This window comes from Lissotriton helveticus, chromosome 3_1, assembly GCF_964261635.1.
Source record: "Lissotriton helveticus chromosome 3_1, aLisHel1.1, whole genome shotgun sequence".
NCBI classification, from domain to species: domain Eukaryota; kingdom Metazoa; phylum Chordata; class Amphibia; order Caudata; family Salamandridae; genus Lissotriton; species Lissotriton helveticus.
Window position 1 is genome coordinate 2,024,674,520 of NC_136061.1, and position 24,361 is coordinate 2,024,698,880.

Here is a 24,361-nt window from a genome sequence, read left to right on the forward strand (position 1 = left end):
GATCTATCCACTGCCCATTCAAAGGCAACGGACTGGGAGAGGAACAGCAGAGAACCCGGCCTCCTTTTCCCAAGACGGGACATTGCATTTGATGAGAATAAGCAAAGGAACCGCCTTCCAAGAACAGGCGAGGGGACCCAGCCATAACCTCCCATTGAAATGCACTGGGCGGAAGGAGGAACAAGCAGGGAGCAACAGGTGGTCGGTTTAACTTGACAAGAAGCTTTACGTGCCTCGACGGGAGGAGCCCCATGATTGAAGCATGAAGACGGGCTGGCAGTGGAAGCTTTCATCCCAACGGAACCAATCAGAATGCAGAGGAGGGTGCGGGAGAGTGTGTGACTTCCGTCACAAGCATCTACAACTGGGAGAGATGAGGCTCAGTGAGTGATTGGGCACATACTTCACAAACTGAATGGGATTGCTTTATATGTTTTCTTGCTAAAATGCTGCTAGCACAAAGTTTTGGTGCAGAAATGCCCGGTTTCCCAGTAACATAGATGAGCAGCTCCAGCACATTGTTTTCTCTACCTTTTGGGACTGTTCCTGATTTTGTAATAGGATCATCTGTACCACAAATCCCAGAATACAAAAAAGCCTGGGCGGGGTAAGCTACTCAAGCATGGAATGTGGCCATGTGACAATTTTTTAGACGTAACACGCAAACCTAGGGGTAAATGTATAAGAAACTGACGCATTTGTATATATTAGTCAGTTTCCCTGCGCCTCTACACGAAACCCTTGCGCCACCATGGTTGCGCCGTATTTACAATTCAGCGCACCATGGTGCTAGGATTGACAGATGCGTCACAAAGTCTGATGCATCTGTTGTCGCAAACATGACGCATTGCTGGATTTGCTCATGAAAGTGACGCAACTCCAACAATGCGCCACAACAGATAGGTGAGTCCCATTTAAAAATCCTTGCGTCATTTCTTACACCTGGTCTGAGCAAGCGTTGGGATTTTGACGCAGTGAAATGTTGTAAATTTCACTGCGTCAGTTCTACAACGATTTTTGCGTGGGAATGCCCACCCTGCATACATTATACCTGCCGCAGGTATAATGGGAAGCAGTGCTTTACATGGTGACACATCTCCCTAGATGCGTCACATTGTAAATTGGCCGCAACATGGAACATTGTTTACGCCGTTGCTGTGTCACAAAAAGTGTTGCAACAGCGGCGCAAAAGTGTTGCAAGAGGCTTGAAAAACTGCCCCCAATTTGTTTGCTGTTTGTAACTCGTGTGCATCAGGAGTGCAAGGTGACCCAGGCAAAGCACTGGTACAACAGTAGCAGCACAGGCACACACCCTACTGTGCGATCAGATTGACCTGACTCTAGCGGTGTCTGCTGTACATTCTCATTTCTGAGATCCCTTTATTGAGAGTAGGATGTAGATATAAAGTATACATTGCATTTTTTTTCTTTCCCCATATATTTAATCAGTCACCATTGCCTGCTTAGCGGGGTTTCATTCATTGTTAAAATTAGTGACATGAGCCTTTGTCAACATGCACTGGTTGTGAGTTCAGATAAAATAATATTTAAACAAATATAAAGTTATGTTATTGACATTTATATTGCGCGCAGCTACTCCGAAGATTATCTCAAGAGGAATCTCTTCAGTTTCTTCCCGAAAATACTCGGGGAGCGGACAGCACAAAGCTCCACCGGAAGCTGATTCCAGGCCCTAGCCTCTAGAGGGCCCAGAGAGATGCCACCAGATTTCTGTTTGCGGGCTCTAGGGACAATCACCAGAAGTTGCTTCGAAAAGAGCAAAGCTACCTGGCAGGGGAATAGAAACCAAATCTTGATTGAAGGTAGGCTGGGCCATGGCCTTTTAAAGCAGACTGCACTGTCACAAGGGCCTTGAACTTCACTCTCATACCCACTGGGAGCCAGTGAAGAGCGTGAAGATGGGATCTGACACTTGCTCGCTTAGGAAGGTTGGGCAGAAGTCTGGCTGCGGGATTCTGGAGCACCTGCAGTTTCTAAAGTAGGTGCACGGGCAAACCGTCATAGAGAGCGTTGACATAATCTATGCGGGAGGTTATCAGAGCTATCGTAGCATCGTATCATAGCATAGATGGGGCGCATCGGGAGAAACTTTCTGAGAGATTTCAGAATACTAAAACAAGAGCCAAATAACCTTTTAATCTGCGGACCAAACAAGAGTTTATCATTGAACCAAATGCACAGTTTTTTTACCGGACCGTGGTGGGGGAATGGTATGGGGAATTTATCTGGCCAGAAGGAGCGCCAGAGCTACAGGGAGCAGTTCCCAAAGAGGAGAATCTCTGTTTTGTCCGTGTTGAATTTTAGTTGTGCTTCAGCCAACCAATGAAACACAGCAGCAAGATATGTTTTAGAATGAGAGCAATAGGTCCCTCTGTGCTTGTCCCAGAGGAACAGCTGCTGGGTATCGTCAGCATACGAAATCACTTTAGCTGCAAGATCTTCAGCTAACTGAGTAAGAGAAGTGTAGTAGTTTGACTTTTCCTCTAGAGTACCACTTGTCAAGGTCAGAAATGCCCATAGACTCCCAAGCGTTGTGAAGCCAAGGGCTGAGTTTCTTTATATTGTGCCAAACTGGAAAATGAAGTTGAAAACTGCAGCAACAGACATGAAGTGAGGAATGACTGATGTTAACTGGCAGTCCAAGCATAAAGAAGTAACTAGAGTATCTTACACTGAGAAGGCAGGAAAAAACGTTGTTGGCAAATCAGGAAAAAATGTGGTTGGCCAATGTAATGAAGACATGAAGAGACATGGTTGACAACAGAGCTGAGTCAATACAAAATGGCGGCACGCTGGAGACCCCAGCACAGGTTGGCTCAGGGAAACGGCCACTACAACGCGGTCATTTCCACGAAAGGCTTTACCACGCATGCATTAGAACGCATTCGTGATTACCACGAAATCCTTTACCACGCATACCACCACGCATACCTTTACTACGAGATGCGTAGTAAAGGCATGTGTGGTAAAGGCAAAAAAGGGGGCATCAGGGGCCTACCCAATCAAAAAAAAAATCAGAATAAAAACGGGGTTTGGGGGTTCCCCCCCCCAAAAAATTAAATGACGAAGCAAAATGGAGACAATCGGCAAACTGCGTCGTTAGAGAGAAAACGGAAAGAAACTTCCTCTTCCTCTTTACGACGTAGAACGTCATCAAGGAAAATGAAGACGAAGAGACAAAGATGTAAGAGGTAAGGGGAATAAAAAAAAAAAATTGAGGGTTAAGGGCAGGGGTAAATAGACGATGGTTTGGGGGTTGGGAGACACGTAAGGGTACAGAGGAGGGGTATAACCTTTCCAAATAGTATGCCCTTACCATGCATAAATTAACAACGAAAATCGTTGTTAATCTATGTGTGGTAAAGGAGATATTCGTGGGAAAGGTTATGCGTAATAAAAAGAATTCTGTTGTAACGCATGCGTGGTAAAGGCATGCGTTGCAACGGAATTCGTAGTAACGACATACAACCGAACAATGGACAAAGAACTTACACGACACCGGACATTCGAAAGTCAGGTAGGGTGTACACACTAATGCTTGTTCTTGGCACTGATTTGAATCGGAGGCTCGAGATGCCAGTTCAAACGCTGTAATAACTGTAAACCGCCAACATGGCCAAATGACAAAAAGTAAAAACTCACCCTGGCTGTGAAGACTGTGTTCGACATGATGAAAATCATTCAAACACGACAGCAAAGCTGAAGTACCAGCACACAAAATACAGCACACTTTGTAATCTCCGTGCTTGTTGAACTATGCAAATGTCAGAATCGATGTCCTATGCCGAGTTTTTAATACTGGTTAGTATTAGTGGAAACTGCACAAATGCCAGTATCAATGTCCCACGCTGGTTGAGTTTTAAAATTGAATAAATGTTGCCAGTCCAGTCAAATTAAACGTTGCTGCTCATGAAATGCCTGCCGTTCATAAAACAATCACACCAATGAAAGATGCCGGTTTTTGTAGATGACTGAAAAACGCTCTGGAAAACACTGCAGGATAAAGGTATTAGTAAAGGAGAATCTGGCATGCCCGCGTTGAGGCTGACCGGTGTCAAAAGGTCACTGGTGGAGCTCGAGCTCGGGCTGCCAGTTTCATTAATTTGATTTAAGCTTGAAATCAGTAAATTGCAGTATCCTTGGTAAATTCTTTAGTAGTTGTAACCATGTTATTTGTAGAAGAAAATGCAACATTTGTAGGTTCAAGAGTCTAAAGGTTGCCCAAAAGTTGAAGATAGAAATTCCACAGGAGACCAAGTAGTAGGTGCCAGGTTGAAGCTTTATTGATACTTCAGTTACAAGGAGTAGACAATTGTAAGAAGATGGTAGGTAAGCTGGAAGTTAGGTTGGTAAGTAGGCCAGTATATACGCCGCACCAAGAGCAGCCTCCTAGCTGCTCAGCCTGCAATCACCAACTGACTCAGATCAGGCATCCAACATTCCAAGGCATCATTAGCATTCCACACATGCTCAGGCAAAGAGCAAGAGGAAAGAGAGAGCACAGAAAGAAGAGGAAAAGTTACACTACTACAAGAAGACATATGGATGTTGAATAAGAGAGTACTCAATATGGAGCCCTGAGGAACCCCCGTACGCAAGTCTTGAGGAGAGGCTGCAAAAGGAGGGATCCAGACTTGCTGGGATCTATCTGCCAGATATGATTCACACCACCTCTAGGCTAGACCATCTACTCTGAGAGTTCAAATGCGAGCCAGTAGAAGAGCATGGGGCACCCTATCGCAGAGAGGTCCAACAATACCAGGTCGACCCTGGCACCTGTGTCAAGGGACTCCCGAATGGCTTCTGATATTTTGACCAGCGTTGACTCCATGCTATGCCGGGCTCGGAAGCCAGATTGAGTTGGGGGAGAAGTTTACATCCAGATAGTTGTATATTGACCTGTTTTTCTAGAATTTTGGACACTTTCGGAAGAAGCGAGATAAGACGATAGTTGGAGGGTAGTGAGAGGTCCAAAGACTGTATCTTGAGAAGAGGAATGATCATGGCCTTCTTGCAGGCCACAGGAACCATGCTGGAGGAAAGGGACAAATTAAGAAGCATATTAACGGCAAGGTTAATGATCTCAGCTGCTTCAACAAGCAGCTGGGGCGGGCAAGGGGCCTTAGCAGAGCCTGATTTAAGACACTTGAGTTCCACTAGAGAGTCATGTAAGGAAATGGCCTCAAGGGTCTCAAATTTATTTTGCGGGATCGGGTTCTTATAGCTAAGAAGTTAGCTTGAATAAGTCTGATCTTATCCTTAAAGTGGTCAGCCAATACCTCACCCAATCTCGACTCTTGGGGGAGTTAAAGTCTTTTACATTGGAAAAGATTTCTCTAGCTTTGTTGGCTGACCAGGCCATGCATTCCTCACAGTATCAACTTTTTCTTTAGAGATGGCAGCGTAGTCCACCTTCTGAGCCTTTTCAAGATCCTCTTTGACAGATGAGCTATATTTATATCTCCATTTATGTTCAAGCTGCTTACATTTTTGTCGAAGCAGCTTGAGGTGGCGGGAGAACCAAGGTTTGGACAGAGATTTCCTGCCGCCTTTCATACGCAAAGGGGGGCGCAATTGATCGATAGCACTATTGAACCAGGAGTGGAAGTTGTCAATGGCCTCTTCAACATCACTCGAGAGCACTGGGTAGGACCTGGCCAGCACCTCTTTAAAATACCCAGGATTAATCCTATTAAAAGCTCTCCCCTGCAAGCTAAAGGTCTTACTGCCTTGAGGTGGATTATGCAGGATGCACCATAAGAATTTAATGAGAAAATGGTCTGACCATACCACAGGGAGGGGGCGTTCTGTTGAAATCAACGAATTATTGCAAACCAGGTCCAGTGTATGCCCACCTTGGTGTGTGGGACGTATAACCCATTGCTTAAGGTACACTTTGTCTAAGGAGTCGAGGTGTTCCAATGCCTCCCCTGAGCCTAATTTAGCGTAATAGTACATGCTCGCATTTATAGTAGGCCTGTTGTAATTGTAATGTCCCTGCTGCATTCCCTGGCTCATCAATTATCCTTCAAGGCTGGAGTGTGCAACTTAGTTTGGAGCAAACCACTTACAATTAAACACAGCTTTTAAGAACCAGCAATGTGCCTCTCTGCTACTGGGAGAACATGATCTTTTTTTGTTGACCATTTCGCTGCTGGGGTATTTGTACACCTCTGTGCTGGAGCATTTTCTTTCTCCAAAAACTGGTATTAGGTTGTTTTTGCAATCATGCAAAAGATGTGTTTTTTCCGGCACCTACAGGGCTATATATATTGGTGCTCTCTGCACCACCCCTTCAGCAATATCTGACTACAGCCTATGTGATTAATAATAAGCTTTTTTTGTTGTAAAGCTTGCTGAGAAGCTGTACAATATAAGTTACAGAAAATCTGTGGAAGTGTTATGACTTGTTTATGTTTAAAAAGGCAATATATTGTACTTTTACTAGTGGTATGGTGCAGGTAAGTAATTGCAACATTTTGAAAAATGAGATGAAAGAGGGAAATATTAAAATTGATGTGATAGCAATCTCATGTTCTGACAACTTTAGGGCACAGTGCCACTGCACCTGCTGTAGCATTCAAATCATACCCCTAGTGCCTGCAAGATAACTGCATTTGTGACTGCCTGTTTAGTAGTAAAATATAGCAATATTTGGTGTTTAGAGGAGTTATGACACTTTTTGGCTCCGGTTCCACTGTACCTGTTGAACCAACCAAATCACGAGTCTATGGCCTGTAAGGTAATTGCACTTCTTACTGCCTTTTTAGTAGTAAAATATTGCAATATTTTGTGTTTAGAGGGATTCCGAGGGCTTTGGGCCCTGGTGTCACTACCCCTACTGCACCATTGAAATCATGACCCTAGTGTCTGCTAGGTAACTGCACTTGTGAATGCTTATTCAGTAGTTAAATATAGCAATATTTGACGTTTAGAGAAGTTCTGACAAATTTTGGCTCCAGTGCCACAGCACCTGCAGCACCATTGAAATCATGGCCCTAGAGCCTGCTAGATTGCTGCATATGTGACTGCCTGTTTAGTAGTAGAATTTAGCAATATTCTGCAATTAGTGGGGTCCCTAGAGCTTATGGACCCAGAAACACTTCACCTGCTGCACCATTCAAATCAAGTCCCTTTTAACGGCAAGGTATCTTTAAATATGACTGCCTGGTTAGTAGTCAAATAAAGCAATAAATAGTATGTGTATAGAGGAGTTCTGACAACTTTTGGACCTGGTACTACTGTGCCTGCTACACCCTTAAAATCATGACCCTGTAGTCTGCAAGGTAACTGCACTCGTAGTTGCTTGTTTAGGAATAAAATATAGCAATATTATGTGATTAGTGGGTAGCCTGAAGCTTTTGGTCCCGGTACCACTGTACCTGCTGCACTTTTAAGATCACAACCCTACTGCTTGCTAGTTAACTACACTCACGGTTGCCTGTTTAGGTGTATAATATAGCAATTATAGGTGTCTTTGAGGGGTTTTGACAACTTTTGGACCTGGTGCTACTGCACCTGCTGCACCATTCAAATAATGACCCTGTGGCCTGCAAGATAACTGCACTTGTGACTGCCTGTTTAATAGTAAAATATGGCAAAATTTGGTGTTTAGTGACAACTTTTGGCCCCGGTACCATTGTACCTGCTGCACCATTTGATTCAAGCCCCTTTCAATTGCAAGATAACTGCAATTGTGACAGCCTGTTTAGTAGTAAAATATAGCAATATTATATTTTTAGAGGAGTTCTGACAACTTTTTGGCCTGGTGCCACTGCACCTGACACACCATTCAAATGATGACCCCTGTGCCCGAAAAATAACTGCAATTTTGACTGCCTGTTTAGTAGTAAAATGAAGCAATATTTGGTGTTTAGTGGGGTTATGACAGCGTTTGGCCCCAGTGCCACTGCACCTGCTGCACCATTTAAATCAAGCCCTTAATAACTGCAAGAAAACTACACTTGTATCTGCCTGTATAGTAGTAAAATATAGCAATATGCGGTGTTTAGAAGAGTTCTGACAACGTTTGGGCCCAGTGCCACTGCACCTGTTGCAACACAACAGAGTCTTCATAGAAGGAGCTACTCAAACCATGACCCTGTTGTCTGCAAGGTAACTGTACTTGTGACTGCCTGTTTAGAAGTAATATATATAGCAATATTAGGTGTTTAGAGCTTAGAGCTTTTGGTTTGGGTGCTACTGCGCCTGCTGCACCATTCAAATCATGACCCTATTGCCTGCTAGATAAATGTTAATGCTAATGTTAATTGCGATTTTTAGAGCGATTAATACCGGCAGGTCTTTAAGCGCTGACAGAAGAGTAGCTACAGTCCCCACAAGTGAATGTAACCCCTGACTGGTCTGTGTTATGCCCAGGCTTCAGTGAAGAGGAGAGTCTTCAGTGTCTTCCTGCATGGAAGGAGGGCTTTTTTTGGACTGAAGGAGGCATGGCAGCATATTACACAGTTGCAGGATGAGGACAGAGAAGGCTCACCCTCCTTTAGTCATGTAGTTTAACCGTGGGTAGGTTAGTTGGACACCCATGGATAACCTTAGGGTGCGGCGGGGGCGTATTTCCCCAGGCGCTCTTTGATGTATCTTGGGGCCTGTCCATGCTAGGCCTTGTGGGCGATACAAAGGCCCTTGAATCTGGCTCTCTGTTTGATGGGGAGCCAGTGAAGTTTTTGCAGCAGGGGAATAGCCCGTGTGTGTCTGGGGAGCTTGAAGATCAGCCTGGCAGAATCATTCATCACCACCTGAAGTTTGCCTAGCAACTTGCCCAGTAACCCAATGTAAAGCGAGTTACCATAATCTAGTCACGGCATGATCAAAGCAGTTACCACAGTCCGCATGGAAGAGAGGGGAGGTGATAGTTTCCTCAACTGCCGTAACAGGCCCATACAGGTCCCGAACATGGTGGATACTTGGTTGGACAGTGAGAGTTTGGCATCTATTTTAATACCCAGGCTTTTTACCACCGGTGCTGGAGATGGAGTGTCTCCCAGCTCTTGTGGCCAGTATTGGTTGGTCCATGGGTTGCTGTTCATAGTAATGACCAATACCTCAGTTTTGTCTGGGTTAAACTTGAGTGAATTAGTTGTCGTCCAATTTACCACATATCTCAGTATGTCTTGCATGTGTGTGTGGGCTTGTGGGGTGTTATCAATTTGTAGAATAATTTGTGTGTCGTCAACATGGTTAAAAAACTGGCAGTCCATCCGGGCCAGGTCCCTCACTAGCGGTCTGAGATAGATGTTGGACAGAAGTGGGGACAGGGCAGACCCTTGCGGGACTCCACAGGTTATAGACCCCTTGTCGGACACACAATCACCCATCTGAATTTTTACGGTGCGATCTGTCAGGAAGGAGGTAATCCAATGATGTATCACCCCGCAGATGCCAATGTCCCGGATTCTTGTCAGGAGTTGACAATGGTTGACTGTGTCGAACCTAGCCTACAAGTCTAGGTGGACCAGGGCGCATGGCTTTTTGCTGTCAGCTGTGAGCCTGATTTCGTCCAGTACTGACAGCATCACGACTCAGTGCTGTGGTGGGCTCTAAAGCCTACCTGCCTGCCCCAAGTAGTTGATGGTCTTTCATAAACATCAATAGAGTTTTGAGGACGTGTTGTTCCATAATTTTAGCCAGAAAAGGAATTTGGGAGATGGGCCTATAGCTTTTCATGTTGGTGGTGTCTGCTCCAATCTTTTTGATTAGGGGGATTACTCTAGCTTCCTTAAAATTCGTGGGCACCTTCCCTGTTTCTAGCGAGAGGTTGTTCAGGGAGAGAACTTCTTCCTTAATTGCACGGAGGACTAATTTGAACATTCTTGGTGGGCAGGGGTCCGCTGGTGAGGCTGACTTGATTCCAGTCACAAAGTGGAGATTCATGGTCTAGCTTTGGGAAGGAGGTGATTTAATCTAACATGTCTCTGTGTGGCTCTGCCCTTGCCAAGGTGTGCTGGCTAATGGGGGATTTGTGTATGTCTGATAGGATGTCTTTTACTTTGTCTAGGAAGAAGGTCAGGAACCTGTTACATTGTTCCTGGCTGGTGGGAGCTTCTTGCACCTGCTTTTGGCTTGGCTCCCTCAGGATTTTGAAGGTTTCGTTTTGTTTATTGTCAGCCTCCATAATCCTAGACTCATAGAATTCGGTCTTTCTTCTAAGGATGGCTTTTTTGTAGCTAGTAAGTCTGGACCTATACTCTGTGAGCACCTGTGGCTCGTAGGCTTTGCACCAATGTCTTTTGTGGTGACAGAGGGTTCATTTCAGTCCCCTAAGCTTTTCCGTGAACCACGGGGCACCTTTCCCCTTGTTTTCCACTCTTATTTTACGGGCTGGCGCCAGCCTGTTGCACTTGTTACTGTCTTGTTTAGTAATGTGGCTGCCTTATTAGTAGTAAAATGTAGCAATATTATGTGTTTAGAGTAGTTCTGACAGGGAAACATCCTTTACAACGTAACTGGTACAACGCAGTACCGTTACGACGCAGCTTTAACACCGAAAGTCGTTACAACGACTTTCGCTGGAGGGCGCTCTAGGATAGGGGATAGTTTAATTTACTATCCAACACCTTCCCTACTATCCACGGGGACTGGCGTTGGAATAGTAAATTAAACTATTCACTATCAGCGCCCCCCCAACGCAAGTCGTTGTAACGACTTGCGTTGTTAAAACTGCGTCGTAAAGGGACGCGTTGTAACGGTATACGTTGTACCGTCATACATCCGTGGTTGCCTGTTTAGGAATACGATATAGCAATATTAGGCGTCTAGTGAGGTCCCTGGAGATTTTGGCACCGGCGCCACTGCACCTACTGCACAATTGAAATCATGACCCTAGTGCTTGCTAGATAACTGCACTAATGAGTTCTGTCAAATGTAGCAATATTTGGTGTTCAGAGGAGTTCTTACAAATTTTTGTCCCAGTGCCACTGCACCTATTGCAACACAACAGAGGTTATAGAAAAATCTTTTGTTTCCCAGTCACAGGAAAGCTGGTTTGAGAAGACATGGGTTACTTCTTGAATTGGAGATTTAAAATAGAATTTATTGAAGCTGAAAGACATCCTCAGAAGCTAAAAGAAGCATTGCCTAATCTTTTGGCTAAACATGAGAAACTGCGAACCTAATCCACCCTCATCTGCATTTTTGAAGCAACAGGCTCAGGGTTTAACTGGTGATCACAGGCCGAAACTTCCACAATAATGATCATTAAGGGGACGAATGGTAGGTCAGTGATTTTCCTAAAATACAACCTGAAGCACACTTGTACTGGCTGACATGCATTGAAGTCTAGTATCTGAACTCCATTTGTGATAGTTCCAATGCCAGCAACTAAAAAAACTGAGGTGCCCTGTAGGAGGCCTTGCACCATACATTAAAAACAACCTTCAATGCAGTATGAAACGTGTGGGTCTGTCAATTAATTACATGTTAGCTGTACAAACTGATCTCTTCAACAAACATGATTGAATTGGTCTAACAAAAACAATAGCTGTATGCAATATTAACATCCACCCATCTGAATCCATAAAGAAAAACAAAATATGGTTCAATTACTTCCAGAAACTGTAGGCAACCTCAGAGAGGAACACATTCTTAGGATGCTCCCAATAATGGGGGTCCTCAACTTGAATTTGTTCTCCAAACGGAACAAAAATAAAACAGTTTCTTTTGATAATAAATAATGGAGGATAAAACCAATTACAACTCCAATACAACGGCTGGATTACCTAGGGTCCAACCCAATTAGTTTTCTTTGTGCAATGGGCCACAGAAAGTTAAACGGTTCCTTAGCCTGGTACCACCTCCCCTCTTTCACTCATTTTTCTCTATTTGGAATAGCAATTTTGGACTACACTCTGGTGTCGGTGGTCAATTGTTGTGCAACAGAAGGATGCAAAATCTTGCCATTCCAAGGCAGTGAGCATTTGCTACAGCACATGGGAATTAACATGAAACATTAGGGCTTCTCGTAGCAGAATGTATCAAGTGCTTCAGCTGGCACTGGTGCTTTAAAGAGAATCATATGATCCTCGGAGAGCCAAAATAAACTCACGGAATTCTTGGAATGTCAACTATGCCAGGGGAATACAAAGCCAATATTTGGAACTGGTGGTGACAGAGTATTGCATCTTTTCTAGATAGTCTGACAAATCACAGCAACATAAAAGTAAAATCACAAAACCACGTCCTGGTGAAAGAAGTACCTCTGACAAAACAAAGTGCATAAAAAGTCAACCAACTACTTAAAAAAGCAAAGCAAGGACAATTCAAACAGACCCTAAAAAACAAAATAAGAAAAACGAAAACAAAATACAGAAAATCAATTTGAGATGGGCAACGAAAAGCAGAGGAAGAGAGATGGTTGCAGCTGTACAATCCATGTCAAGCAAAAGACCAGAGGAAGTTCTGTAATCTGCAAACAATATTATTTCCGGCGGAAAAAGAAATTAAATAACCTGTATTGCCCCATAAGAAGGGATTAGCTACCCTTCACACGTATACAGAACACCAGCAATAATAACTAATTTACCCATTCAGCAAGGGACCGCCATAGTAAAAGCTGTATTATTAATAACCCCAAAAGAAGAAATACAAATCATCTTAAAGACCATTAGAAAAAATAAGGGGCACCGGGCCCCAATGATCTACCTGCGTCACTTTTTAAGGACCATATGGATCTTTGGGCAGACATGCTGACACCACGATTACAGGAACTGCTTCAGGGCAACTGCAGAGCCTGAAAGCCGGCGGGGAGCCTTTTTAGTACCGATACATAAAAAGTGTCAGTACTCTTTGCCAAGCAATTATTAGGTAATAGCCTTACTAGATATTGAGGGGAAAAGGTGCGCAGAGGCCATATTAAAGCTCTTAGAAGAGTGGATAAATCACAATAAATTGATTCCCATTTATCAATTTGGGTTTGAAAAGGGGAGTAGTATTGAGCATAATCTAATGGCTCTTTTATTAATAATCCATCAGATCAATAATAACAGAAAGCTATTGTAAGACTTCATTGATTTCAAAACAGCTTATGATTTGGTTAATCAAGGCAAATTATGGGGGAAGCTGCAATCTTGGGTTATCCCCAGTAGTCTTCTGAATGCTGACATCAGTTTATATGCACACACCTGGGTAAAAATCAGGTTGGCACCGGACATGACCAACAAAGAGTAGATAAGAACATATAAAGATTTGAAGCAAGGCTGGGTTTTTGTACCCCTGCTTTTCAACCTGTATGTAGGTGGTTTAGAAGCAGCATTGAAAGGCACCACTCCCTTCCCACCCAAACTATCTGGCCAACTACAAAACACACTACAATAAACAGTTCACACAGTGGTTTTAGACAAAACAGCAACTGGCATGCAACAGAAACTAAATGAGCTGGGTGTATGTAATGCAAACCATGACCTGAGCATCAACAAATAGTAAACTAGGGTGATTGTCTTTGGCTGGGAGATCTTTGAGAAGAGTAACTAGTTCCTAAATAATACCAAACCTCCAAAAACGTAATATAAATACCCAGACATCATGTACGCTAATTCACCAAAATGCCAGAGGTAGCGGAAGTGACATCAGATGCCCATTAACCTTCATTTTCACTCACAAATACATTCAAATGCGCACACATTCCAACATAAATACACTCTCAGCAGCAAGCATGCACACATCATACATTTAAAAGCATTTTTTACTTGCCTCAGCTGTCAGAGAGGGCAATGTTTCAGCTAATAGATCTCCATTTTTTTACACTAATGGTGAAAAATATTAAGTATAAATTCACCGAAAAAACCATAGGTTTCATGTGCGTTATAGTTAGCTGGATATTTCACTCGTACAAAACCATAGAAATTCCTCCTTTATATTTAGTTGTGCTAACTATAACTCGCGCGCCCGCAATGCAATGTTGATGATGTCGCATATTACATCATTCATGACATGGTCAGTGACATCACTGATGACATCACTGATTACATCACAAATGACATCACTGATGACATCATCCAGTGAATGTGGTTTTGTTTGAAATGTAAATATCTATTATATATATATATACCAATCTGTATTGACGATTGAGTGGATATATAACTGTCTGGATGGAGGATTTAGTAGCTGTGTGACTGTTTGTTTAAGTGAGTAATTAAATGTGTCTCACTAAATATATGGGTTAGTAACCAAACTCTGTAAATGTGTGTATCACTGTCTCTGTTGTTGTATAACCTGCTGCATCAATTGGTCACTAACTATATGAGTGTCTATATTAGTTATTGATTAGTTGGCTGAGTATTTGTAAGGGAAACTGAGTGTATATGTGGTTTGGTGGGGGAGTTGTAACTCTATGCATAGATGTGTGAGTGGTTGATTGTCTAGGCATATGGGTTTAGGGGTGTTTATGGAAACAGTTGTTTGGGTGTCTGAGTATGTTTATTTGTGTGTTGGTAAGTGAATATATGTGTCAGTGGTACATCTCCAATAAAGTAGAAAAATAAAAGGCATTGTATATGAGAGTTGGTGTATATAAATAAGTATACGTAAGAGTCAGTGATTGTGAGAGTAACTGTATGAATGAGTGTATAATTGAAATAGTGATTTTTTAACATAGTAACTATGATTTACTTTGTGTATGCGTAAATCAGATGTTGTGTGTATAACTATGTAGGTGAGTAAATGTTAGTGTGATTGATTATTTTCATGAGTGAGTAGCATCACTGCATAACCGACAAGGATGACTGCTGATGTGTCAATGTCTATATAGGTGTAGCAGTACATTTGATGGTGTTACCATTGATCAATGACTGCATGTATAAGTGATTCTGTGGGTGAATGGACAGTTGTGTGTGTAGACTTAGGAATCAGTGAGTGCGTATGTAGTAACTGGTATGTGTGTGTCAATGCTTTCAAATATGGTACCCTGTATTTTACAGTGAGTGATCAAAGGTTATACTAGTATCTGATGAGGTGTATCAGATTGTCACGTGGATGATGTCATCTGTGATGTCATCAGTGATGTCATTTGAAATGTCATCAGTGATGTCACTAATATATTTATATAATTTTCTTTTAAAAACATTTTTTCAATTTTTTGGGGAGTTGCACACCCAAAGCGCACCTACTGCAGCGGGTCTGCGTATTCTAGCTTGAAAATGTAGGTTCGTGACTTGCTGTCATTACCGTATCTAGTGCACAGTTAGGTTGAATCTATCATACTCCTAATTCATTTGATCAACAAAAACTTGACTTGACTATTATCACAACTTATTGTGTGTTTAAGCAAAAGAACTTCTGAAACAAAAAGTACTACAATCACAATCTATTCACAATCTTTGTGAGTTCCTTAGTTCATGTTTTTAATTTGATTTTGTTGCAATTCTTACATTTTCAGTCAAAACAACTTATATATTCTCTGGCTAGTGACAATCATTGCTTCATGATTCACATGCATGTTTACATTCTACTATGTTCTTAATTAACAGAACGACGATTGATGAGGGTGGCCCGATGCATTTCGGGACGCCTGTCCCTTCCTCAGGGGCCTCTGTAAAAAAAACAATGTTTAACTTTTAGGTTATTTACACATGCTTTTTCATGTTAACATGGTGATAGTATGAATTTCACATATACTTTAATAATCTCTTTGCTTTTCGAGACGAGCAGAAGGACCTTATTGTTATACATCCAGACTGAGTCGGGCTGCTTTCTTGTACATGAAATGCTGTTACTTTGAATTTGAATTTGAATTCCTTGTAAGATACCGTGCTTAGTTAAGGACTGTGGGTTCACTGACATTTAACCTTGTGTGTCTAATACAACTCGAGATGAAGTGTCGAGCGTGAAGTGTTTCCTATTGGTTTAAAAATGACTGGTGTGCTCAAGGATTCTGGTGCTTATGCCGAAGTGCACAATATCGAGGTGCTCAAGGTTAAAACGTTCATGTTGGAGTGACGTGCAATCTGCGTGAATGTAAAACATAACACTGACCTTCACAACGAACTTGGAAGCTGATTATTAGAAGATTTAAGGAGCTGATCACAACAACTCTGTGAAGTATTAAATGAAACAATTCCATGGTGGTTATGTTATGAATATCCGAACGATAAACAATCGTAATAAAGTGCCCAAAGTTTGACATGTGTGTAAATACCTGTGTTTAAAAAGAATATCACTCGAATGCCTGTAGTCGGTTCAATGTAGTTCACGTGCGACGAGAACTATTCCTGACTATTCTGCCGGTGTTCGAAGTGAAATCTGTAAACATGAAACGCGGTTACCATAAGGGCATAATAGTCGCGGTATGTTGAGTAATCCAAATCTTTCGACTATGGCTCACCTTAGTCCTTCTAGTCAATGAAGCGGTAAACGATCCGTTCAGCCTCGCACAGCAGTGTTGTTTGTGTGAAGTTCGGTCGGGCATGATTTAATAACGAAAGAGTGAAAACCCTAAACAGTGACAAAGGGTTAATGTGCATGGTGTTACCGCGGCGGCCATCTTGGTGTGGTGTGATACTGTGGTTAGTAAATGGTAGTGATCGTAGTTATATATACAGGAACAGTTACATGACGGTTGCACTTGTGCTATTTCGTAATTGGGGTTACATAACATACACAATACATTTATAAGACAGTAAGTCACTATACAGTTTTCAGTTTGTGTATTTGTACTAAAGAACTGACTATCCTTGGTTGTTAACTACTTGTCTTCTGGTTATGTATGTTTAACCTCCACTGATGCTTTGGTGAGGTTTAATGCAAATGCAAACTGGGGGAATTGGTTGTGCTACAAGATGACTGGGGAATGTTACTTCTCAAGTTTTTGGTTTAAATGAAGCAGCTCAAATCTAGTTTGTCATTGAGTCCAATAGGTTCCATGGTTTGATATCTTTTGATAGCCATAACTCACTGTGACAGGTACTGTCTTATGACCCTTCCCTCTTTGATTGTTATTTTTTCCATGACCATGTATCGTACTTGGGATATGTTGTATTGATGGTTGATCCAATGTACTACCAGATTGAAGTTGGTGTTTTTGTTTCTTATCATACTTTTGTGTTCTCCAATTCTGGTTTTTACTTTTCTTTCTGTTTTCCCGATGTATAAAGTAATTACAACCCATAGATAGATAAGTTTAACTGCGTATTCTAGCTGCCATTTTGGAAAAGACGTGAAGGAACCGTGTATGGTGAGCGAAGAGTGCGTGTTTTTTTACAGTTACGTTATATACGTACAATGTTATGTGGTGTGCGCGACCGGTATGCGATCGATCCGCGACTCCTGCTCCCGCGCATTCGCGACACATGCGTATTACGGTACGCACAGTGGTGGGCCCCACGTGACGTAATATACATGCTAGGAAACGCTGGGTGTGCGACTCCCGTGACATTTTTTATGTTCCAAAATGATATGTACGTGTCTTTAATGTACATATTAGGGCAACAGATGATCTAAGGTATTCATGAAAATAATAAATTTCTACTTGTAATAAACTTATATTATTTTAAATATGTTTTCGTGAAGTTGCGTCGGGTGCGCGCTTCGTGAGCACATGGTGCGCGGATCCCATGTGACCTCATAAAAAAAGATTTGATTGGTTCATAACTTTTCCCACTGTAACTTTTGAAGGACCCCACCCATTTTAATTATTCTGTTTGGAGCAGTTGATGAGAGACATCTCTTCTTCTTCCAGAGCTGGTTTTGAATTTTTTTGGTGTTTTTAAAAAACTTGCATTGGAGAAATGGCATCTGGTTCGCAAACTCCTCATCATTCTTCAGATGAAGATATCTTGTAGGAAGATCCACCCAAGCAGAGGCATGAATCAGTGGTATGGACATTTTTCACCTTTCCTGCCGGAGAAAAAAAGGTCAACGCAAGAAAAGTCACATGCTTGCTGTGTTACAGGGTCCTGTCGTGAGGCAGTTACAAGAAATACTCCTGTGAAACAGCGAGTATGTATAAATATCTGTGGACCATTCACCCGAAGAATCTGGCACGGGAAGATATGAGGCGTGCAGCAAAAAAGCCACCATCAGGCATTGCTAGCACCTCCGGAGCATCCACTTCAGCACCACCAGTAGACATTCACCCAGAATTTGCTTTGCAAAACCATCCTCTGTTATGGTGAACAGTCAGTGGACGCTATTTGTGCAGCTCAACAGAACCACAAATGCAAATTTGTTTTATTTTTTTGTTTTTGGAATGATGTTGAATTCCAAAAGCTAACTGTTTACTTAGTTCCTTTTTTGTTAAATTTTTAAAAAACACCAAAAAAAGTACAAAATTGTTAAAAAACTACAAAAAAAAAGAAAACAAAAAACAGAATAAAAAAGTTCAGAACAACCTTATCTATTTTTTTTTAAAAAAGAACTATAATTGCATGGTAATGTCTGAAAGTTTGGTTGAATGTATGTGTAGAGCATGATTGACTGAAAGAATGCATTAGTACTGTATGGTGAATTTATAGGGGCAGATATATGAGTAAGTGCTACAGCGTAACACTGCAAACCCTTTAGCTGCACCGCGCTGCTGCACTTCAGAAGCACAGGAATGTGACATATTTACATGAATATGTAGCAATTATGTGCCCCCTCTGCACTAGCGGACCGCTGGGTCAGTATCAGAGTCCACAAGGGTCTTGTGGGAGACTCTGCCAAAGGTGAGCAGGGTCCCCTGCAGACGAGTGGGGGGGACAAGGGTAAACACAGAGAGTTCCAAAAATGTCCCCAAAGTAATTCCCAAGGGAATCAATGTAAGGGTTCCCAGCCTCCCCCTGAAAAGAAGTCAAGACCTCCGACAGGTAAACCTGTTCATAGGGGGCCTGTTACCTGCTTTCAGTGTAAGCAGGTGGGACACTGTTTGTATGATCCCCAATGTCCTCAGAAAGGGCTGTATGTGCCACCCCGTGCACCACCCCATCAGATGGCCAGTGTAGCCCTGGGTGGGGAGGAGATGGGTGCCCAAGGTGGGTTGGGTCCCTCAGATATGTCCCTTGTCTCATTAGGAGACTTTGAGATGGTACCTAAAACTCAGCTGCCTGCTAACACTAAGAAATACAGGCAGCGGGTGACCATCAATGGCCATAGAGTGGAGGCTCTCAGAGACACGGGAGCAAGTGAGACAGCTGTCAAGTGTCACTTGGTCTCTGAAGAGCAGGTAGTCCCCAATGCATTTTTCCTAGTTGTTGCCACTGACAACACAGAGAGCCAATGCAAGGTGGCTCAATTTCCATTTCAGTAGGGGGGTCTCTGGTACTCTTCACGTAGCTGTGAGACCAGCCATGTCTGTTGATTGTCTGTTAGGCAATGATTTAGAAAGATCCCCTTGTGTTAAGGTGGAGAGGAAGGCGCATTTAGAGATGTTGGGTCTGCCTGAGTGGGCATGTGTGACCATTCGGTCTATGGCAGCTAAGGGTGTTCAAGAGACCCTGGAGCCTGAAAGTATGGCCCAGGGACCTGCCTTAAAGAGAAGAGGCAAAGGGCGCGGGAACCATTGTTCCCACGGTCCAGGAGGAAGCAGACCTTGATGGGGATGCCCTGGAACCTACAGGGGAGCAAGTTTCTGAACTGGGGAACCTTCCTGAGCTGACCCATTGTCAGCAAGAAGGGGGTCCCTCCAGGGAGGAATTTTGTGAAGAGCAGCAGAAGTGCCATTCTCTTGTGGGTTTGAGGCAACAGGCTACAAACCAGGCAGCAGGTGATCGGTCTGGATCACATTGGATCTGCTGGGAGAATGGTCTCCTGTATCGCGAGCCTAAGGTTGCTGGGCCTGGGTCAGCCCATGTGCTGGTGGTACCCCAGCGCTTCAGAGCCTTCCTACTGGGTTTGGCTCATGATATTCCTTTAACTGATCCTCTGGGGCAGAACAAGACCTTTGAAAGGCTTGTCTCCTACTTTTATTGGCCCCAGATTCGGAAGAGTTCAGATACTCGTTGTAGGACCTGTCAAACTTGCCAGGCAAGTGGGAAGAGTGGGAGGAGGCACAAGGCCCCTCTCCAACCTTTCCCTGTAGTCAGTACCCCATTTGAACGGGTAGGGATTGGCATTGTGGGGCCACTGACTCCCAAGACAGCCATGGGCAACAGGTTTATCCTGGTCTTGGTGGACCATGCTACCCAGTACCCGGAAGCCATTCCACTCAGGACAGTGACGGCCTCCATGGTAGGACATGCACTGATGGGGATATTCTCCTGTGTGGGGTTCCCCAGAGAGGAAGTGTCTGACCGAGGTACAAACTTCATTTCTATTATATGAAGTCTCTGTGGAAGGAGTGTGGTGTTACCTACAAGTTTACCACTCCTTACCACCCACAAGGAAATGGGCTGGTTGAAAGATTCAACCGGACCCTTAAAGGCATGATCATGGGTCTTGAAGAACCAATGAGGCATAAATGGGACGTCCTCTTGCCACGCTGTATGTTTGCCTACTGTGAGATGCTGCAAAAGTCTCTAGGGTTCAGCCCCTTTGAGCTTTTGTATGGTCACCCGGTAAGAGGACCTTTGAGTTTTGGTCAAGGAAGGCTGGGAGCAATCTCCCAGGAAACCTCACCAGGATGTATATAGCTATATGCTGAACTTCAGGAACCAAACTCGGCGTTTCAGAGATTTTGCTCAAGCAAATCTGGAAGCCAGCCAGGAGTAAATGAAGCGGTGGTACGATCAGAATGCCACTTTGATTGAGCTTCAACTTGGATAGAAAGTTTGGGTCATGGCCCCTGTGGAGCCTTGTGCGCTCCAGGACAGGTGGACCGGTCCATATGAGGTGGTGGAGCGCAAGAGTGATGTCACTTATCTGGTGAACTTGCGGACTCCCAGGAACCCCTTGCGGGTCCTGCATGTGAACCGCCTGAAGACCCACTTAGAAAGGTCTCAAGTGGGCATGCTCCTAGCGGCAGATGATGTAATGGAGGGGGAGACCAAGCCTCTTCCTGACCTCCTGTCTGCAACAGAGCAAGATGGGTCAGTGGATGGTGTCAGCCTCTCTGCCACACTGACCCCTGATCAGCAGCATGATTGTCGCCAGCTGTTGGGGCAATTCTCTGATCTATTTTCCTTGGTTCCTGGTGTCACAGAGTGGTGCGTCCATGATGTGGACACTGGGGACAGTCCTACAGTCCTACTGTCAAGCACAAGGCTTACAGAGTGACTGACAAGGTTAGGGCTTACATTAAGGAGGAAATCTCCAAGATGTTTGCTTTAGAGGTCATTGAGTCCTCCAACAGAACTTGGGCCAGCCCAGTGGTCTTGGTCTTGGTCAGTGGTCTTGGCCCCAAAGGCTGCCTCGCCGGGTGCCACACCTGAACTCCGGTTCTGTGTGGACGACAGAGGACTGAATTCAGTCATCAGGACTGATGCACACCCCATCCCCAGAGCTGACGAGCTCATAGATTGGTTAGGGGATGCAAGGTACCTTAGTACATTTGATTTGACGTCTGGGTACTGGCAGATCGCCTTGACTGATGGGGCTAAGGAGAAGTCAGCATTCTACATACCAGATGGGCACTACCAATACCGGGCTATGCCCTGTGGGATGAAGAATGCACCTGCCACCTTTCAGAGGTTGGTCAACCATGTGTTGGCTGGGCTGGAGAATTTCAGTGCCGCCTATCTGGATGACATTGCAGTGTTCAGCGCCAGTTGGGAGGAACACTTGCAGCACCTCTGGGAAGTGTTGATGGCACTGCGCAAGGCAGGCCTCACGATCAAAGCAAGTAAGTGCCAGATCGGGCAGGGTTCCGTTGTGTGCTTGGGTCACCTGGTAGGAAGCGGCCAGGTGGCGCCCCTATAACCCAAGATTGATACCATCCTTTGCATGGGAACCCCCAAAGACTCAGACACAGGTGAGAGCCTTTTAAGGACTTACAGGGTACTACAGGAGGTTTGTCAAGGGGTATGGCAACATTGTTGCACCCTTGACTGAGCTGACTTCCAGGAAGCAGCCCAAGAAAGTGAACTGGACTGACGCCTGTCAGGCTTTTGACGCCCTGAAGACTGCCCTGTGCACAGCATCCGTGCTTCAGGCGCCCAACTTCTCAAAAGAATTCATTGTACATACAGATCCTTCAGAGCATGGTGTGGGGGCCGTTCTATCACAGATTAATTAAGAGGGCCTAGACCAACCTGTAGCCTTCATCAGTAGGAGGTTACTTCCACGGGAACGGAGGTAGAGTGCAATTGAGCGTGAGGCATTTGCTGCGGTCTGGGCACTGAAGAAGCTGAGACCATACTTGTTTGGGACTCACTTCCGGGTTCAGACCGACCACAGGCCCCTCAGATGGCTGATGCAGATGAGGGGTGAGAACCCAAAGTTGTTGAGGTGGTCCATCTCCCTACATCCTGGTACAGAACACGCCAACGCTGATGGTCTGTCCAGATTTTTCTACCTTAGTGAACAGAACTACCAAGGGTAAGGGCAGTTCTCCCCACATTTCAGCTGAATGGGACACATGTTGGACCTGACATTGTTGGCTTGAGTCTCCCTTCCATTTTTGATTGATTGCCTCCACTGTTTTGCTTGATTGATGCTTTGGGCACTGTGCCACTGCTAATCAGTGCCACAGTGCAAGTGCTCCTTATGTTAAATTAATGTATTGATTGGATTCCATGATTGGGTTATTTGATTTATCTGTCAGCCCCTAGTACAGTGCACCATGTGTGCCCAGGGCTTGTAAATCAAATGCTGCTGGTGGGCTTGCAGCACTGGTTGTGCCACCCACAGAAGCAGCTTGTAAACTTAGTCTCAGGCCTGCCATTGCAAGGCCTGTGTGCAGTCTAGCTCTGCCATGTCGACTTGGCCAAGTGCACCCACTTGCCAGTCCCTAAACCTTCTCTTTGCTTCACAATAGACACCCCTATGATAGGCCCAAGGGCAGGGTGCAATTTAAAGAATAAGGTAGGACATGCTCTGATGTGTGTAGCATGTTCTAATAGTGAATTACAGCAATTTTTTGTTTTTCACTAATGAAGGCTACCTGTTCTCATAGGCCAGAATGGGCAGTTAGAATATTACATTCTCATAATCCTAACGGACTCAGGGAGCATGGTAGAAATTCGAATTTAGTATGCCTGAACTCAGAATAATAAAATACATCATTTAGTTAAAAAAAAATAATATTCTGTGTTTGCACATACCACTTTTAGAGCCTGCCTCTGATGGGTTGTGTATTCCTTGTCTGGGTTTGTGTGTGACAGGGCTGGGGGATTCCAGGAGACAGGCTGGGGCAGCCCGGTGGTGAATAGAGAGATATGCATCTAGATGGGAGGGAGGAGTTGCACCTGAGACCGGAATAGGGCTGGGCCTTCCCTCTACAATTCTGGCTCCACCCCCTGTGGCTTGTCTGATGTCTCTACCCTGCACTGTGAAAGGAGAGGAGGAATCATGTCAACAGAGTGCTCCAGAGCTGTATCTTCCCTCCCCTGTGCTAGCTCCACCTCCTGTGGAGTGGCTGATGTCTCTGCCCTGCACAGTGAAAGGAAGAAGAGAGTCATGTAAACAAAGTGCTCTGGACCTGGTTTGAACTAGGCAGAGGCCTCTCTGCCTTCAGAGAACAAAGGATTTTGGGGTATAAATATAGGGTCCCTGATCTCAAGAAATTAGATCACTTCTGGAACAAGAAACCTTGTTGCCAAGGAGAAGAACCAAGGAAGCTGCAGGAGTTTGGACTGCCCCTCTGCCAGTGTGCTGTTTGCTGGGTTGGCCTGCAGTGGTTGCTTCATTGCCAAGGGAAAGAAGAAGGAACTTTGTAAGGACTTTCATCTACAGAATATTGATAGGGCTTGAACTGTGTTTGCCTCCTGCTGAAGTCTCAGGGACAAAAGACTTCACCTCCAGCTCCCTCCTAAATTTCCTTGCTGGGAATTCTGACTCCAGTAACTTGCGTGCCTCTGGGAGCTGGAAGCGCAACGCATCGAGAAGAAGCGTGTCGCCGCCGCAGCTGAAATCATCGCAACGCCGGAGAAGCGAGCCTTCGTCGCATATCCCTGGAAGCGTGTGTTCATCGAAGCTGTCTGCTATTGCATCCCCGGAAAAGCGTGATGCCATCGTGAGAGTTGCCATCGCATCACCGTAGAAGCGTGTCGCAGGGCCTGTCGCGACTCCAAAGTACAGAGTTGTCGCAAGGCGGCCAGGGGGTCATCGCATCGTCATCGCATCGCCGCATCAAGCACGCCATCTTGTCGCATCGCAACCGGATAAACTCATCGCATCAAGGCGTAACGGGCCCGCAGACGGAGAATCTATGCATCACCTCTTCACTGGTAAGGCTAATGACGAGTCCCCTACTCTGCGCAAGCATTGAGGAAGGACGCAACCGTTCCCCTGGATCACGGAACTGACGCATCTCCCC

General features: G+C 44.4%; 2 protein-coding genes across 7 annotated transcripts in view; one reads left to right on the plus strand and one right to left on the minus strand.

Annotated features, from left to right (window-relative positions):
• Positions 1-24,361, minus strand: part of LOC144825247 (uncharacterized) — a 300,861-nt gene that overhangs the window by 127,239 nt on the left and 149,261 nt on the right. Inside the window, exon 5 of one of the 3 annotated variants that reach the window (XM_078684091.1) lies at positions 15,383-15,565. The exons of the other annotated variants lie outside the window; for them this stretch is intronic. Coding sequence (XP_078540217.1) covers positions 15,456-15,565 — 110 coding nt within the window. The 3' untranslated portion in view covers positions 15,383-15,455. Of the gene's footprint in view, positions 1-15,382; positions 15,566-24,361 lie in introns of those variants that run through there. 3 annotated transcript variants of the gene reach the window in all.
• Positions 1-24,361, plus strand: part of LOC144825246 (F-actin-capping protein subunit alpha-1-like) — a 523,698-nt gene that overhangs the window by 123,254 nt on the left and 376,083 nt on the right. The window lies entirely within an intron of this gene.